The 20163-nt window shown below is 32.7% G+C and overlaps 2 protein-coding genes across 2 annotated transcripts in view; both read right to left on the reverse strand.

The window, feature by feature from the left end:
- Nucleotides 1-7881, reverse strand: part of LOC148629954 (uncharacterized) — a 63061-nt gene extending 55180 nt beyond the window's left edge. Inside the window, exon 1 of the mRNA XM_088560227.1 lies at nucleotides 5554-7881. Within this exon, the coding sequence (XP_088416353.1) occupies nucleotides 5554-5593 (40 nt within the window). The 5' untranslated portion in view covers nucleotides 5594-7881. The remainder of the gene's footprint in view (nucleotides 1-5553) is intronic.
- Nucleotides 7882-8032: 151 nt separating this feature from the next.
- Nucleotides 8033-13195, reverse strand: LOC148629955 (calreticulin-like). Its single transcript, XM_088560264.1, has 10 exons — nucleotides 13035-13195; nucleotides 12529-12633; nucleotides 11932-12138; nucleotides 11624-11718; nucleotides 11161-11295; nucleotides 10723-10911; nucleotides 10374-10517; nucleotides 9927-10107; nucleotides 8840-8907; nucleotides 8033-8523 (listed from the first exon to the last, which is right to left on the reverse strand). Exons 1-10 carry the CDS (start codon nucleotides 13117-13119, stop codon nucleotides 8497-8499), a joined length of 1236 nt encoding a protein of 411 aa, XP_088416390.1. The 5' UTR covers nucleotides 13120-13195; the 3' UTR covers nucleotides 8033-8496.
- Between the last annotated feature and the right edge of the window lie 6968 nt (nucleotides 13196-20163).

A 20163-nucleotide genomic window follows, 5' to 3' on the forward strand; every position in this document is an offset into this window, starting at 1 on the left:
TTGGAAGAGGTTTGGTGGAACATTTTGCAGATCCAGCTATGAAACGTTGTTTGTATGGATTCTTGTGAAGTTTAGGAATCCAGTACATAGACGGTAAATCACAATCATCGTCCTTGGTAGAGAGACCAAAAGAGGATAGTACAGATTTATGGTTTTCCTCAATCTCTTCTTTGGAAAGAGTGGTAGCAGTGTAGATCTTATCACTGCTATTATTTTCTACGTCTACCTCTGATAATAAACATTGGATATAAAACGTTTTGCAGACAAAAACAATTTGTTTTGGGCTTTGTCTGCTGGTACGACAACATACTTGTCATGTATAGTAGACAATGTTTTTGCTACATCGCAGTCTTTGAAAACTGATGTAGCCTTGGCACTCATTGACCTACTTAAAACTTTCATGCGTTTCAAAATTAAAGACCTCACGGTCTTCAACCACTCTGACAGAGAATCAATGTCTTCTTGTTCTCGTTTTATCCATTTTCTTGCATAGTCCTCGACGGCATCCATAAGAACTTTAAAGTTATAATTCCAATTTATGGAGCGTGGTTCACGGTACTTGGGACCTTTAGAAAGGATATTACGCAGAGATTCGTTTTCGATAATGGTTAAATCTCCCGTAACGACGTGACCAGAAGGATCATATTTGAATGGAGAGGTTTTGCAAGAACAGTCAGGTGGTTTAGCCTTGAAGTCCTCAATCTCGAGGTTCTGCAGTAGCCTTTTATAATTGAAAATTTTGGATGCGATGGATGAAGAATAGGAATATGAAATAATTGGTATGGATTTGTCTTTGAAATATGGGGGGATTTTGTTGGTAACGTTTTTGTGACGGAGGATGTTAGCCAAATTAATTGCATCTATACCTTTGTTGACAAACGGTAGTGGAAGAAATTATCGTTTTTCTTCATCTTGACTTTTCAAACAAACTGGTTTAAAGAGTCTGCGGAAACCAATATCCAAAATGATGGCAACAAGTCTGTATAATGATGAGGTGGGGTCAGAAACAGGAGTGTCAAGACTTGTTTTGTAAAGTGAGTGTAGTAGAGTGAGAGGTATAGAATAAAGTTTGGTTCTAATGTGATGAAGTCCAAGAGGTTTTTGTATGAAAGGAAGGAGACCATTTATGGAGACATCATGTAACTTAGGTGACGTATAGTGGCGATTGCCATGACTCCTTTCCCGTCTTGGATTTTTGTCAAATAAATTCATCACATTTATGTTATTGTTATATTGGCTTGAAAGGTTTCCTATACTTTTGATGTTGTCATTGCATCCGTAAGGTATTGCAGTATCTAGTCTGCGTATCCAGTACTCCTCTTTTTCCCTACGATAGTTTTTACTTAGAACGGGACTGTTCGTAGGATGGTAAATTTTTTCTAAAATACGAACTTTCATGGAGAGGATTGAATGATCTTGTTGATTAAAGTGTTTATAAATTGTCGGGAATTTGGTGGTGTTAATTCCCGAACGATGACCGCACATTCTTTTATTTAATCGTGCTTGCGTTTCTCCGACATATATTAAACCACATAAGTTGCATTCTAATTCATATATTAAGTTTGTTGGTTTGCAACTTAAGTCATCGTGACTTCTTGTATCAAAGGTTTTGTTTGTAAGGGAACTGGAGGAGTAAGGGTCGGTTATAAGAATGTTGCATGTTTTGTAATTTTTTATACCACATTTTGATATGGTACAATGTGGTTCGTCATCGTTGTAGTCAAATATATCGTTTAAAGTGATGGAACATGGTTTGATAATTTTAAAATAGTCAGAATTTTTGTACTGGAATAGATGGTCTGCAGACTAAACGTGTGATTGGGTACTTTTAGTTGAATTGGTCGGGGCACTTTCCATACCAGATGTGAGTGTGCTAAGATTCCCATCTGGGGACACCAACAGCGTACGCAATGTCCATGCAACATGTGATTTATGGATGAAAAGCCTACATATTATTATTTTTATATTTTGTTTGAATTGCCATAGTAAACAAAAAATAACATTCGGTTTTTCATATGTCCCGTGTTCTTAAGAGATAAAAATTTTAAAGAATGCACTGTAAATTTCAAATTTATGGGAGATAACTCTGTAAATGACACTCAAATGTAACAGAATCAATTGGATTTTCAATGTTGATTATCTCCTAAGAGCAGACAGATGTGAATGAATAATTACACATTTCATAAAAGAAAAAAAAAATATACGATCTGATCTTTGAATCTAGTAACAATTTTCAATCTATATCAGCTTCCCAATAAATGTTTCGGACATTGAATTGTGAAAAACAGGGACATCCCTAATCACTTGTGTATGTTCCTCCTGGAGTCGGAGACTATATAAAGAAAGTAACATTTCATTTATGTCATATAGCTTTATTACTTATGTAATAGCTAGGTTTTGATCGACTCACAGGGGCTTGCTCCCACTACCAAGTATGTAGCCCACTAGAATATAACCTACACAAGGGTGATCCCAGATTTGGGGGTGCCTCAACTCAACTAATTTTTTTTTCAAGTAAAATCGAATGTATCATTATCTTCATCTTTTAGCGAAAACAATAACTTCTTTGGTTTTATCTATGTTTACATCAAGTTTCTACCTTGCACAATACTCATCAAAATACATTAAACATTCTTTGCATGCCTTGTTTTGTTTCAGAGATCAGGAAAGTATCATCAGCCAAGGATTTATATATAGCATATGTAGCTCCTTGCATCAGAATATAATAGTAAAAATAGTCTTAAATACATACTTATATGCCTTTGGGCTTAATCATTAATTTTTTCAAGACATTGAACTCCCTTTTCTTTGAAAAACTGCTCTAAGTCATTGATAAAAACAACAAAAAGAAAAGGTGGCAATTTTCTCCTTGTCTGACACCCACCTGACAATCAAAAAGGTCAGACTACATGGAGTTTTGTCTTACACAAGCCTTGATATTAGAATACATCTTGAAAATGGACATAAATATTTTAATGGCTATTCTCCATTGTAAAAGTTTTTGCCGTAATCCTTTCACGCCAGATAGTATCAAAGGCTTTACGGAAATCAACAAATGTGCAGAACAATTTCCGATCCGACATTAAATATATTTGTATAATACTGTATAAACAAAATATATTGTCCAAAGTTGAATAACCTTTTCAGAAACCTGCTTGCAATTTCGTTGTCAGTTCTATTGTGTCGGCAAAAGTGTTTAGCCGCTTGATCAAAATAGCTGTGTATGATTTGCCTAGACTTGAAATCAAAGTAACTCCTCTATATGAGTCGGGATTCGTCGGGTCACCTTTGTTCTTGTAGATAGGATTAACAATACCGATGGACCATTTTTCCAATGTCTAACAAAAAGTTGAAGAGTTTCACACATAATGGCAAGCAGATGTGGATTGTGTTTTTATAATATATTCATTTATTATATGGTCAAATCAAGCTGCCTTGTTATTTTTTAAATTCGAATAATCACAATCTGGTATCTGCATTACTGGACATATTTTACTTTAGAATGTGGGTTTTTGAGTTATCTCTTCCCGAAATGTTCATATGCAGTCCATTTCAAAGAATGGTATGGACAACTTTTTTTTCTTGTTTCCCGATTCTTTAGGCACTTATATGATCAAACTGATGGGCTAATTCATACCATGTTTCATCGATATCTACTGTTTGACCCTAACAGACTGACCTTACAGCTAAGAAACCATTTCTACTGTTGACGCAGCAGTTTATTTCTACAAATGCATAAGCACTAGTACCTTTGAATACATGCCCATTTAAACAGATAAAAACGAATGTTTGTTTTCTTTTGTGTATGTTGATTTGTAAACTGTCCTCTTATGGACTGTCTGGGGAACCTGTAATTTAATGTTGACATAACTTTCTAGTAGAAAACCGCAAATAAAGATAGGTGGTATTGTAAGCCATTGGGTAGATATTGACATAGGCAAACCCCAATGCTCAATATTGGGACCTTTACTTTTTAATGTATAAAGGAAACTTGTATGATTATGCAGATGGCAACACACTACCTTATGCTTCTAATAACTATAATGAACTTGTAATTACTTCAGAATCCGAGAGCAAAATGTTCATAAATTGGTTCCATTTTAATTGTATGCAAGCAAACCTAGAAAAGTTCCAAGCGTTAGCTGTAGGACGAATGTCCGCAGGTAGAGCACCAACTTTATATATTGGTGATATTAATATATATCTTGTGGAGATACTGTAAAACTTTAGGTTAGATATTGATTTTGTGTTAAATTTTGACAACCTTATTAAATCTATCTGCAAGAAAGCTGTATAGCAACTTAATATTTCAAAAAGTAATGGCAGAAACCTATGTAAATTAAGTAGATTAATTATTTTTCACACATTAATATTGTCAAATTTTAAATTTTTGCCCTCTTTCTTGGCACTTTGTTCATTGATTAATACAAAGAAGATAGAAAAAAATACAAGAAAGAGCTTTATGGTATGTCTATGTTGATTATAACTCCTCTTACGATGATATTTTGGCAAACGCCATGGTGCCTATTTTACATGTAAGACGTGTCAGAGTAATGGTATTAGAAACTTTTAAAATATTATATGATCAGATTCCATCCGTATTATTTGCTTTAATATGTAAACAAAATCATTCGTACAATTTTAGACACAGCAACTTATGACAGATACCACATGTTAAAACAACAAGGTATGGGAAACAATCATTTAGGTACGCTACTCCAGCCCTGTGGAAATTTCTGCCCGAAAACTAGAGTCAGTGCTCGAGTTTCAATCAGTTCAAAGCCACGAGCTGGGAGGGAAAAATGTCCTTGTTCTTGCTTGTAGCGACTGTTAATCCATGTCTGGAGCAGCCACCCCGCATATTTTTGTTGATTTTATTTATTTTTGTTTTGTTTCTGTCTGTTTTGCTTTTAGTTCCTTTGCTTGATTTGATATTTATGTTTGTATGATGCATGTATCTGCCTAATTATAACTGTTGTATTGCTTTGTCAATGTATATTACATGTATGAATGCACTATATAGCTATTTATGTACCTTATGTCGGTTATAAAAGCTCCTAAGAGCTTATGTTGTATTGTTGTAATGAACTTGCCGACTTAAGCTTAAGCTTATTTGGTTTAATTTGTGTTTGTGTTCTTTTTTTATTTTTGAATGCTAAACAAAAAGGATAAAACTTGAATCCCAGTATCCCGAACAAACTGATACCAAATTCTAGACCAAGATTATCAAGACCAACAATCACAAATAAAAAGAATTCAGTTGCAGTAATACATATATATATATATTTAATTTCTGCTGTCGACTGTTGTTAATTTCACTTTTTTGTGTACATATATACACGGTGCATTAAAAAAATAAAACGGATTAATGAAATTTGACAATCGAACTAAACTTCACATGATTACATTGTTAACATAAATGTCTATACGACAACATAGAAAGTACCTAAAACATATTTTGTCTACACAGAGAGATAGAGTAAACTAGTATTCAAATTAAATTTAAAAAAATAGGTGGTCTCGATTAAACATGAATATTATTAACTAACATACCTAAGAGCTGTATGAGTCCTACAATAATCCGACAGTCCATCTTTTAAAAAATGCTGATGAGGTTATCTTACCCACTTTTATAGAAGTTTAAAGAGTCAGTAAGCAATTGTACAAAGGTTGAAAATCCTCAGAATGATAAGAACTCTTAAAACTAAACAGCACTTCAATTTCAAGAGGATACCACCATGTTAACAATGATTTCCGAGTCTTTAACTTGGTTTCGTAACCTTTCAGTGAAAGTAGTTTGAATAAAATTGACTATACTACAACGGTTCGTATGCATTCAATGACGAAAAACTTTAAAGATATATTAAAAAAAACTAGATCGACGAGAAAACGGAAGATTATCTTTTAATTACGATAACAAATATAAAAATAGAAAGTAACTTTATATCAGCAAACTTTGAAGATATGGACCTATACAGATACACCCAATATGTTTTTTCACATCTTTTAAAGCAACCTCAGGTTTCTTCCCTACTTAGTTTGAGAAATATACAGACTTCATTCTACGTTAAAATGTTCCATAGTAATGGTTGACTGTGTATTTAGCTTAGACTGGGTTCCTTTTATAAAAGGATGTAGGTAATAAAATAGAAAATTTCCAATTGAAAGGGAAAAACAGAACTTTGTTATTATAAACACAATAACTAATTTCTGTAAATAGCAATAAAAACACTGAATGACGACTGCATAATTTTTTTTTGCTGAATATCGAAATTCTATGAAAAAGAATTCTGCTCTACCATAATATAGCATAGATCTGTAATTTTGAACGCAAGCGAACTTTCAGTTACAAACAGAATTTGTCTTTCTTCCTTAAATTCATTTAGGGAATAAATAGTACATTTTCTTAATGTTCTATTTACATGTTACTATATTTATCAAGTTTCTTCATAGTACTTTTTATTAGAAATTAGAAATGTGACATTTTCATATGCAAAATCGACAAAAAAAGGGAAATAATGTCCTAGCACTTTTTCTGAGCAACCCCGGCTTGCATCCCTCCTTTTCAAAGTGTCTAGATCCGCCCCTGAACAATTTTATCATTCCTTGAATCAGCAAACAGCCTCGTGGATATTCATTGTTGCTTGCAGCATGCAGAATATGCTTTTTGGAAGTGATATAATTTATCTCGTGACATTTTCTAGAGAAAAAGTTGACACTTAATACGATTAAATACAAAAATTTTAGTAGTTAAAGTTTATACCTGCGTCTCCCTTTGAGGGCCAAACAAACCTAGAACTCGCACGTGTCAGTCTGTTTCAGACGGAAACCCACTCGAGGTCATGCGCCATTTTACACAAGATGTGTCAAAAACTTGGGATGGTTGTACTTACTGTGGACATATGAAGTATTGTAGCAAATTCTCATGGTTCCAACTAGCGGGTACACCCTGGCATCTAAATCTAGGAGATTTGATCAGAATTTCAGAAGTATAGATCTCAAAACGGGATGAATTTTTAAATTGATATCTTCTACTTGATATGCCTGCACTATTTGAAGTCCGATGTTTTTTGTTTCGTGTTAATATCGAACTTTCCGAATTTGCCGTTACGTATAATTAACTATTTGCGTTTGTCAACATATGTCTGTCAACTAAAGCAAAGGTCATAACCTGGAAGTAATCTATTCAACTTGTGTAATTAGTTTTCGAATGGGAGTGAGAGTACGAGACAACCTTTGTACGGGCAATATGCCATACAGGCATTAAAAATATTTTCCTAGACACGCGTTTCACGACCAAGATGAATTTCTGCGAGTTCTTCCTGTGACTGCAGATTAACTTTTTTCTTTATATTGAAGTGTACTTGACTATGCTTTGTCCAATAACTAATTTTGCATTTTAAAATACATTACGTCAAATACTAAGGAAAGCGATTTTACAGTAGCTTATAAGGGTTATTGTATACGACAATACGTTAATGAAGGTATTTCTAGAGTTGAATTCTACTCCAGCAATACTCGATGTATTTTCTGACTTGGTGCCAATAGGAGTCCAACCTCATGCACTGTAGTAGTTACAGCCTGACTTAAGTGGCATCAAGTTTAGTCTTATTATGGAAACTACATCTGAACAAGAAGATCTATACTACATGATTACTAATACTACCAAGGGAAACATTCAGAACAGAAATCTGAAATTCAGGTGGAATGACTGGATCATTCTCGGTGATGGCATATTTCAGTTTGTAACTTACTGCTTTTATGCATTAATAAGGTTTTCTGGTTCAGTTGATAATATTGAAAGGAATTTTTACAGTATCTGAGGACAACAACTGTTAATAGTCTTTCACTCCATAGTAGTAGTTACCTTTTATATACAGATCTGAATTATGAAGTGGAGGTTGACAAAAACAAAATAAAACATTACATACAGTATAAAAAAGTTCACAATAGAAACATCTGGCCTTGCAAATGTGGAATTCGGCTTTAACACAGATGAAAATCTTGTTTGGTTTTATAAAACAAAACCCAATTCTATTTATTTTCTTTTATTACCTTTTTCATAGTAACCTTTAACATTTTCTTTTAAAATCAACCAGAATGCTCAATTTATGTTTTAACAAAAATACACAAAAAATAACAAACTGGAGTTCTGTATCATGATCTAAGAATATAAATAAAACAGACTGAACTACTTCTTCATAAACTGTGAACTCTGGTTGACAATAGATAAAGATTGCGTATCATACCCAACTATCACACATCAATATCTTAATATCTAAATCAAACACACCACATTCGCACATTCATCATAACCCAATTACACCACTTTTAAAATACACAGAAACAAACAGGATGAATTGATTTACACAACACGATTTTGCAGAAATATAGTCCCGAACTTTGTATGAACTTATGTCCCTTAAAAAGTTGATCACATGAATGCCATAAAGTATGAAGAATGACTAATTAAAACTCCTAAAACTCTTTGGTCTTCTATAATTCATCATGGTCATGATCATCCTGGTAAAAATAAAGAAAATTTTGTTTACCAAACAAGCAAATAGGGATATGCAAATGGTGTCTGGAGCAAGCAGAATTAATATACAATGCCAGGCAGAATGTTTCTCTAGTATAATTGAAACTATTTGTCAGTAAGAATATGTCATTATTTAATATTTCTCAGAAATAAATCTTCAAAGAAATGTATCTATCAAACAAAAAATAAAAATGAATATAGTGCTGGATATATTCTATTTTGAAAAGAGCACAGATAATATTTATTATACTTTTAATTTTATGGAAAAGGGGAGATAACAAGAATTAAACATTAATTTACCTCTTTGTCTTCTCCTGCATCTTCATCTTCATCATCTTCTTCCTCACCATCATCCTTCTTATTTTTATCTACAAATTAAATGAAAGAAAATGTCACTTAAATGATACGAAACAATTTGCTCATGGCATTTTACTTATTATATGTGTAGTAAATCTATAGTCGGCGTCACATAAATAACATACTGTTAAAATTTGAATAAAAATATTTTCTACGACTTTATTGACACCTACCGTCGTTTAAATTGTCTTAAATGACTTGCTCATTCGTTTAGCCAAACGGCTTCTCCCTAAACATTGAATCGTTAAATTCCGGTCAGATTTTAATTCTAGGTGGCAATATTTACATTGTAAAAAGTCGGCCATGTTTACAGTGATCGGGTTGCTAGGAGATGTTGTTTACGTTTAAATGGTTTGTCCAAAAACCGAAGAACCCAGAATGCAATTCGGCGTTATTTCGGATATCTCGGATTTATTTTACGCGAACAACGTATAATACCGAGAAGTTGATCAAGCAGACGATTGTCACCGGAGTTCGACGGGAACTTACGCACTTCGTTTGTAAACAAATCGTCCCGTAAAAACCAACATGGCGGATATTAGTATGGGATTTTCTCGTAAGGATTTGTTACGCATGATTTAAGCTAATAAGCGACTTGTTTTTGAGAAGCTGTTTGGCTAAACGAATGAGCAAGTCATTTAAGACAATTTAAACGAAGGTTGGTGTCAATAAAGTCGTAGAAAATATTTTTATTCAAATTTTAACAGTATGTTATTTATGTGACGCCGAGTATAATATATCAATTAAATGAACATAACATTCCTTTTAAAACCTCTTTGACTGGCAATTGAAAAACTTAGGTGCAATGATTTCAACACGGAGTGAGAGAAAACTGATATCAATATACAATTTTATCTGGAAGAAATCTTAGCTCCAAGGACAATCAAAAGCCTGAACTGAAGCTTCTTCACTAAAGTTTGTATTAAAAAAAAAAACTTGATAAACAAGAAATTCAACAAGACTTTATTTAATAGAGTCCATACTTCATTACTGATACTCATAGAAACTTATTTTTATCGTATATGTTTACCTTCTTCTTCTTTTCGTTTCTTTTCTTCCTCTTCCTGAATTTTTCTTTCCTCCTCATCCTGTTTGTCTTTCATTTTCTTTTCTGCATCTTTGGTTTTCTCCCATAAATCTTTTCCTTCTTGTTCTGCCTTACTTTCATCATCAGTAACCAAAATGTTATCAAAGATAGTTCCAGATTTGACCTGTTAAGATATTCAGTTTTTTTTAATATAAACAAGTTACATTATATTTTTGCAATTTATGAAAGATAAGGCATCATACTTATTGATCTACAAGCATTGATCTAAAAAAATATTAATTTCAAAGACCATACATGAATTGTAAAAAAAAACAATAATGTTTTTATTTTTAAGTATGCCTACACCACTGGAAGAGAAGAAAATTAGAGTAATTTTTTGATCACCAAGAGTTAAAGAAACTGTAATTTTTCAGAATGTATTTTACGAACCTGCCATAAATCAAATCCTACAGCACCAATATCAGTGTATTTGTATAAATCTTTATCTTCTGTGTATTCTGGGTTATCTATTTCTGGGTGAATCCATTTTCCTTTGTAGTCTGGGTTGTCAATCTGTTTTGGTTTCCATTCTCCCTGAAAATCAAATGTAAAGAATGATTTTCTATCAAATACCTATAGTGAAACAAAGTTTATTTGTATTTCTTTTGCAAAATTGCATTGCTTTTTTGAAAAGTGCAAAAGGGAACAACCACTACATTATGTACTACAGATAATGATTCTAAAATCATCAAGTCAAATCAAAACCTCTGAACTAAGAATTGATTGGAATTATAATTACTTTGTATTCTGGGTTATCAATCTGTGGTGGTTCCCATTCACCGTCCATCTCATCATCCCAGTCATCAGGTTTCTTGGCATCTGGGTCTGGGATGTGTTCTGGCTTGTCCCAGTCTTCTGGTTTTTTGTCATCAGGGTCATCAATCTTTTCTCTCTCGTCCCAATCTTCTGGTTTTTTGGCTTCTGGGTCCTAATTAATAAAAATACATTCAAACATGTAATACTATGAAGAATTATTGTATTTGGATAAATTTTGTCATTATTAATTCACTTTGTAACCATATTAAAGCTGTATCAAATATATGTATACAGTGTAAAACATAAATTTGCACAGAACATATATAAAAATTTTCTCTTAAGTCAGACAATCAACCTACATTTATACACATTATGTACATCAGCCCAATACCTTAAAGGTGGGTGACAATCTTATACTAACCTTGATTTTCTTAGGGGGAAGGAAGTCCCAGTCATCTTCAAGACTACCACTCTCAGCCTTGACATTGTCGATTTTAACTTCATATGTGTTGTCTGGTCTAACAATCAAGGTGTACAAGTGGGTAAAGACATCATCCTACATAAGACATTAGAAAATACTGAGAAATGATTCAGGATATTTCTTTGCAGTTGAATGTGTCGTATGCTTTTCTTATTTAGATCATGAAAAAAGGCAATTCAAATCAATTTTATTTTTTATTCTTTAATATATCATAAAATTAAAAAAAAAAATCACAAAAAAACAAATTTTGTGAATTATGCATTAAATATGCATGCTTTCTTTTCCTTCAAAATGGTATGTATGGTATATGCACCTTTCTGCCTGTAATTCATTGAAGTAAATAAAACTTGAAAAACTGGTCTTGTACAATTCATTTAACCCTTAGGCAATATTGACAACATACCTTGCATCTAATTTCTTTCTTTGTCAACAGATTCTTTCCCTTGTATGTAAAAATGACATGGACTTTCTTTGTTCCTGGTCCACATATGTCAGGGCCTGAAGAAATAAAAACAGGCTTGAATATTACAATAGGAATTCAAAGCATTTATCAAATGTATGTCCAACATTATTTCATGCAATTTAAAGTTATGCATTCCTTGAGGATCATTAAAAAACAACAAATAAATAATATTTATAGGTTGTGTACTTGAAATATTTTTTCCTACCAAAATTAGCCATAATTCAATGGACTTCGAAAGACATACTTACCAAACATAATAAGGTATGCTGAATCTCCATGAAGATTTTTCTGATCAAGATTGCTTGGGTAGAGTTTGATGTAACCACCACCACAATCAATGTTCTGTTCATGTTTGACTGTAAACTGCAGAACTAAGGTCTTTCCTTCGTTGCTGATGGGTTTGTCAAGTTTTGAGGAGATTCCATAGAACTTGGCATCTTGTGATGTCTGGATACCTAATTAAAGTTAAAAATATGTATAATCATACATCTACAATGATCATTTTTGGTTTAAATATTTACTAATATCTGTGTGCAATGCTTAATCATTACTACAGGTTTATCATTGGATGGAAATCGACTGCATTCTAGCAATGAATAACATTGTAGCCTGTGTTGAATTACTATCAAAAATACAGTTCCAGTTTTTTTAAACACACTTGTATCTGGAAGCTAACATTGCAAATAATGGTACAAAAAAGTGTTGCAATAAATCAATTAAAATAGTAACACACAACAAAAAGCAGTCTACAAGTTTTTGGTAGTTCTGACCAATCCTAACTAAAGATATTTAATATGTCCTTGACTACTCTTGCGACCAACTATTTTTCTAATCTTGTTGTATACCTTTGTCCAAATCAGCATCTCCATAAAATTTTCCGGCAGTCCATTCAAATTTTCCTTGGTCAGCACCCTTGTATGTTGAATCAACCCATCGGTCTTTCCAGCCATCTACAAAAAAGTACTTGTAATTTTTATACCAACCTCAAACAAAAGCTAGTACAACATTAAGTTTATTCTCAATTGTCAATTCAGAAATTTCTTATTCTTTCATTCACGGAGTTTCCCCTTCGTGGCTTCAAGAAAAGGAGGGGAACTGGGCACAAATAGTGACAAAATAAGTGTACGAGACACTCGTGCTATGAGAAGAACGTCGGACAGACAAAAAATAAAATTATATTAATGAATTGTTCACTTAATCGTATCTCATGCACAGATCAACTTTCCTGGAAGAATTATACTTGGAGTCGGACGTGCAGCAATTTTAGTTGCACATGTCAAACTTCTGAGCCCAGTAGGCAGTACGTCAGTGAGGGTCAGAAAGTTATGAGCGATTTCACAAGGGAACTCACCGCTTGAAAAGCCTTCTTGGAAGTAAACAGTGGCTTCTGAATATACTATGCCGAAAACGGCGAATAACGCCAGCAACGATCGCATTCTCCGTGGATATTCTGTTCCGTCTTCCCCTGCAGATGTTTGTGTAGTAGTAGTGAGAAGATGCCGGTACCCACGTGACTTGACAGATGGAATACTTTCATTGGCTAGTGGCTTTATACGGTGGACCAATCGATTAATACCACGCGCCCGGCAATTTACGGATATGCAATCGGCTATTTACGTTAATGTCGACTGTAACCGACAATCAATCATAACCAATCCGATTTTGACAACTTTTCAACTGCTATCCCACACCTGGTTTCAATCAAAAATAGTCATGATAGCTAAATTTACATTATTTTTAAGTACGTTTACGAAAAAATCATTTACTGAGGCCAGAACTATCGAAAAAAAAAAAAAAAACCACACACACACAAAACAAAACAAAACAAAAACATAATCTAGTAACTTTTTATTTTTTTTAATACGATATCAATAACCATATACAATTTTATACCAAGGCTGTATTATTTTACGTTCAGATAAAGTTAAATATTTTAAATCACGGGTAAACCCTGTGCATTCGATCCCGAAAAAAAAGTATTTTTGGTCGATTACAATATTTCGCAAAGTTCATAAAAAGGTGGGAGGGACTCAATCCAGAATTCCAGGCTATAGTTTGGTTATACTACCAAAACTTTTCAGAAATAACATAAATGTTTAAACATATTTTATTCAATAAGATGAACTGGATTGGATTGCTGGCTATATATATCCTCTCCATACAAGGCAACATACAATTAGCGAACATGCGGTTAAGGAATGGTATACATATAAAGAAGGATAACTCTGTTACATTTTTTTAAAAGATGACATCAAAGCAAATAAAAATATGACCTTTTGTATTCTCATCGAAGACATTTACTGGAATCTATCTTGAAAATATAAAAAAAATGTTAAAAAAAAAAAAAATAAATAAAATAAGTTATTATTGAGAACTCGGAATATCATATTTATCTCAGTTGAGAAAAATGAAGATTTAATGAAATTTATGCCAAGTTTTTAAGTAATCTAAAAACAAATTGTGTATTTTATCAGTTTTGAAAAAATGCATAGAAAACTTAATTTTATTTCCGTCCCTACAACTGTTAGGTGGAGTTCTTTTAAATTTGTATAAATGTAAAAAAAAAAAAAAAAAAAATTAAAGTCTGTCAACAAATCAGAAACTAACATCAGCTTTAAGTAAATGAATCAATATGTGCTTTTGAAATCTTTTGGTACTTTTTATAAAATCTGGTACCGTCAGCATAATCTTCACATTTTTTTAAACGTAAAATGTCCATTTCCAAAATGCAATTTTGCAGGATGTAATGGACCTGCAATTCCATACAGACATTCTGCAGCGACCAACTCTGAAGTTGATAATGCGGACACGATATCAAAAAGTTGTAGTTATCCTATATGGAATCTCAGTGGGGACAGAAAGGCTCCTCAGCCAAGTTGTGTAGATGCAGAAGAGATTTCAGGCTGCTAGCTTCACGCCTTAGCTGACACACCCATATATTCTCTTTTCTGTTACCACTGTTAAAGTACTCGGGAGCTCCAGGATTTTCAAAGTTTAATCGCTTTTTGAAAACATTAACAGATGGGCTATTCTTCGTTGATGTTGGAAGCTGGTTCCAGAGACGAATAGTGGAGGGCATACAACTCTTGGAATACGCTATATAGTATAGTAAACAGGGAAGCGCAAGTTATTGTAATTAATCTTTTACCTGGGATTATAATCATGCATATTAACAATATAAAGTTGTATGAGAATTGATAGGTCATTTTGAGCAAGTCCATTGCTCATCTTATACATCAAAATAAGTCGATAAATTGGGGTTGAATTTATACAAAGTTCCGTGTCCTTAAGATAAACTTGTTAACTGACTAGCAAAAAACAAAAATACACAAAACAAAAACAAAATAAACAAAACAAAAACAAAAACAAAAAAAACAACAAAAAAAAACAACAACAAAAAACAACATAAATTTTTTTTAAAAAAATTAAAAAAAAAAACACAAACCTAATAGAATAAATGGAATTTAAAAAAAATAGTGAAGAGATTCAAAACATGAAAGTAAAACATTAATAGACTTTTTACCTTTAATCTTGTACATTTTGTTCAACATTTAGAACATTCGAGCCATACAACAATACGTTTACGTTTACCCCTTTTTATTGGAAAATTTGTCATTTCCCTGTATAAAATTAACACACCCTTTTTCTAAGGAATCCCGTCTGGCACCCCTCCTTTTCCAAGTCTCTGGATCCGCCCCTAGCTGCAGTGTCAAAGGTACATCAATTAAAAAAAATGGGTAGTTAATTCGGCATGACCACGGGTGCAATTGACTTTTGAAAAGAAGCACTGTTCGTTCGCAATCTGCCATGGTCGTATACCAATATAGGAAAGATTTGGGCATTTTATAAAATGTCCAAACATCAATCGGAACTTTCTTGTTATACGTACAGGAAAAACGTTATTTTTAGTGTAGCCGAAATGGTCGAGTAGATCGATTGGGGTTTATGATGTAAAAAAAATTATCGGACAATGTTAAGGTTAAACTATACAGATGGGATTGAGGTGCACTGTTTAGTACACAAAACTGACCCGGTATAATTTTGTAAAACTTAAAAATAAAAGGTGAAACTTGGTGGAAATATTGACTGTGGGTAGTAGAACATTCGTACATAAATAGATGCAATAATTGTGAAGGAAAGAGGTGTTTAACTGCATATTTTAACCTATCCGGAAAGATTTAGGTCCTCGCTGGATTGGGTTCTCTTCCCTGCACCAACTGGCAGCTTTTCAAAAATAGAAATATTTCGCACGAACTTCAAGAATTAGAATCATGAACCAAAATTAGCAGTAAAAGGTACACATTTTATCTTTTATACAATAATGCTATGCCTGCTTACTTTTTCTGGCAGTTTTAAAGTGCCTGACTTTATAGAAAACCTGCTTTTTTTACAGTTAATTTTGGGAGGTCACCCAAAATTTGTTATGAAAACTGATTTATATTTTTATTATGTTACCATGGCTACAGATTTTCATGACAAAATAGAATAGAATAGCTATCTTTTTTTCATGGATCTCTTTAATGTAAGGTTTTGAAATATATATATTTTTTACGGAAAAAAAATGTTGGATTTGCTTGTTTAAGTGTCTCAATATAGCTTTATCTCTACAAATTGTCATTAAGTTATTTGCAGTGACCTATCTATATAGTGGAACCTGAAACAAAAATGTTTCCGTGGATGTCGTTGTTTAGGCGCTGTTAAAAAACTGCTAATTCTTCTATTTTAAGTTATTGAATTGTTTCTGAGCTTCTTGTTGGTTTTCTGTGCGAGGTATTACGTACAAACGCATTTGATAGACAGACCTTTAACCGTCCACGATCACATACAATTTTCAGTTACATATAATTAGATTGGCATCAGATTTAAATACAAAGAGAAAGCTTATAGAATGGCTTACAAACTGTTCTTGGTGGCAGTGCAACTGTAGAACACACACACACACATTCACAAACACGCGCGCAATTTCATTTTGTGTTTTAGATATGAGCTATTTTTTGCCATCATATGTCGTCCTTGTCGTGAAATGCTCCTCATGATATAGACCTACACAAGTTCATTAGGTCGAAGTTGTAAGAAGAATTGTTGTTAGAGTTTTGGGGCTTGAAAAGCGAAAATAAACTTTTTATCAGTTTTTAGTCAATATTTTGAAAACCATATAATAGATAGAAAAAATGATCTTTACGATAAGGCCTAAAAAGTTTCTACTGTGTCCATGGTATCGAATTTGTACGACGATTTTTTGTCAGAAAGACGAAGATTAATGAACCAGGTGAGCAATTCAGCCTCTACTTTCAGTTACGTAAGTTCCACAAGATATATTTTGTTTACAGTTCAAGGACATACATGTACGTAGATTAACATAAGAAGAATTGCGTTTTTAAAGTTTCAACTTTTCATAAGGCACCGAACCGGCTTTTTAGACAGGTTGACACAAACAAATACTTACTTTGGGAGCAAAGTAATATTTAAACGAAGTGTATGATATCCCATTACATATTTTACCCGTTGAAAATGGCCTTTTAGAAATAATTCTGATTTATAATTTTGTGTCAAAAATTCTTTTATGATTTTTATATCATGTAAAAAAAGTAACCAAGGGAACCAAGATTCTAGCGGAAACACTACTAGCTCATTTGATCATACCCGGAAGGATGATTCCTGTCCAAACTTTGGACGATAATTTACTAGATGTTCGAAAAAAAATATGCTCCATGTGTAATATTTATGATCTCAGTCAAATTTAAGCGTGTAGCATTTTTTCTTTAGTAATTATACTGACATGTACATATAAAAATAACTTAACTTTTAGGCCAGGCTATAGTCCAGCGTCATTAATTACGAAATAAGATCAACTGAATGGGTATGTTTCCATTTCGCCTTACCTGTGAATTACAGGTAAAAAAGTAAAGGTAAAAAAGTATTAACGCGAAATGGGAATTTTTTATATATTTTTTGTTGTAAAAACAAAACTGTAAACTAATGAGGTGTTGTTATAATGCTTATAAGGCAAAATAGTTATTAAGTTAAATTTTGATCTTAAGCTACTAAATAACAAATTGAATACTTTTTAAGGAGGTAGACCTAGGGTAAACGACATAACTTTTGAAATCAGTTATATGTTTGTATCATAATCAATTTCACCAAAGTCTAACAAGCTTTCATTTGAAATTTACTTAAATCAATCCATGTTAAGTTGATGCTTATATAAGATTGATGTCAAATGCTGAATACAAACGTTCCAATGATTTGTTAGAGTTGTGCCCCTTACCCTAGGTCTACCTCCTTAAGTTTTGTCTTAATAAAAATTCATTTTAAAAAGAAACTAATGAAATATATTATATCATTTGTTTTTCATGTTTTAGTACACATTCAGGGACTAATAAAAAATTAAACTGAGTTCGAAAATGAAATATGATTTGTTTTAAAATTAAATGAGTGTACACGTGTATATTATTATATAGGATTGAATAAAAACTAATGAAGTTATTATCGATTATTATCGAAGTACTTATTATACACATATGTAAATGTGTAATCTTCATATTCTTTATTTTATTTGTAAATTCAAAACCAATAAATTGACATTTTTATTTGGGAGCATACATAATTGATACTAAGATAAGAAAAAATTAAAGCTAAACATCATTTAATTGAAAGTTAACTTGCTTATACCTAAAACATTCTAACATGTTAAAGTTTAGTTTTTTTTAAATCCTTAAACAGTTAATTTATCCATTGAGGTACATGTATGCTAGTGTCACAACCAAACGTTTCAGTCTGACTACTGCAGTGGGAAGATTTGCATCCATTTTGAAGATTCAGCATCACATATCTTGAAGCTTTACTGATTAGTATATATGGTCTATGAACCTTCACAATATTGTGCTGCTGATCTCAGCCTTTTTTGTTACAATATAAAGATCTACATATACAATGTACATGTGCATATGAGGTTTAAATAATATACAAACACAAGTAGCGATTAATTAAATGTTTGCACAAGTTCCATTTTCGCCTTAGTTCACTCCAAATCTCACTAAGGCGAAATGGGAATAATTTTATGTATCAAATTTTACACCTAAAGCGAAATGGGAACAAGCCACTTAGTACACCCATGTTTGTCACGTTGGATTGTGGTCATGATTGAGAACGACACATGAAATCGTCTTAATTATTTTTTATACAATATTTTGAATTTTACAATGGCCGCGTATGGCCAATTACTAACAAATATATTGTGAATGACCTGCGTTGTTTGTTATCGTTCGATTGATAGCTTTGTGATATCAAGTTCAAAATCAAATTCAAAATTTTCAACCAATAATTTCTGAATGAAGCATGTTTTGGGTGATTTTTCGTTGCTTTAATCTCGGATGTTTGAAAATATTTTTTGATAAATTTTACTGTGCATACAGGAAAGGACATGGCTGTCAAACAATTCTACTTAAACTTTTGGAAGACTGGAAACTTGCTTTGGAACAAAAATAAATATTTGGCTGCTATTATTATGGACCTATCAAAAGCGTTTGACGCCCCCCCCCACAATATTTTTATTTGTAAACTGTCCTCGACCTCCTACGGCCTGTCGGGCGTTTTCCTTTTGCGCCAAAAAGGAGGCTTTTTGCGAAACAACTCTTGTGCCAGTTTACTTTTCGATTGTCGTAGTTAAATTCCGCCAATAAACTGATGATCCTTTTGCCCCAGAATACAGGTAAATTTTTATTTGATATTGTTTTAGTGCTACATTAGATGCGTGGTGTGGTTATTGGATGTTATTCACCATTAAAAAAATATCTCTTTTTTTAATGGGTTGTTCATCTTTTTGGTAAATATAATTATAAAAATATAATTTTATGTTAGTTTAATAATGTAAATATAGACCCTCCCTTTTCCGGGCTTGGGACCGACAGGGTTTCCAGGCAGAGTTAATGTTCATTTAAAAAAAGTTATTTTAGTATAGCATGCAGATAAAGGTAAAACGACAAAGAACTGACGAGTGATTTCATTAATAATGTATCGAAAGATGAAAATAGACTTAAAATGTTCATGTCAGAACTATTAAAACATCAAGCAATCAAAGGTGCATTGATTACTACATTTAAATCCGAAATCACGGAGCAGTTCGAAAGTAGAATTGAACAACTAGAAAATAGGTTAGAAGAAATGGAACAATATTCCAGACGCACCTGTTTGAAATTTAGCGGGATCCCCGAACCGACAAACGTCGATGAATTGGAAAATACCGACGAAAAAGTACTTAACATTATAAACATTGACATTCTAAAACACTCAGAAGAGAAGTTATCTATTGAACACATTGGTCGTTCGCATCGTCTTGGTCAGCGTAAACCGGGAGTTCCGCGAAACATAATTTTCAGGTTTTCCACCTATCAATATCGAGCATTAGTATATCGTAATAAGCGTTTCTTGAAAGAGAGAAATGATCTACCAGAAACGACCTCAAAGATCTATGTTAATGA

This window comes from Perna viridis, chromosome 1 (assembly GCF_037379345.1).
Source record: "Perna viridis isolate PV_CMFRI_1.1 ecotype Kerala chromosome 1, ASM3737934v1, whole genome shotgun sequence".
In the NCBI taxonomy this organism is placed as follows: Eukaryota; Metazoa; Mollusca; class Bivalvia; order Mytilida; family Mytilidae; genus Perna; species Perna viridis.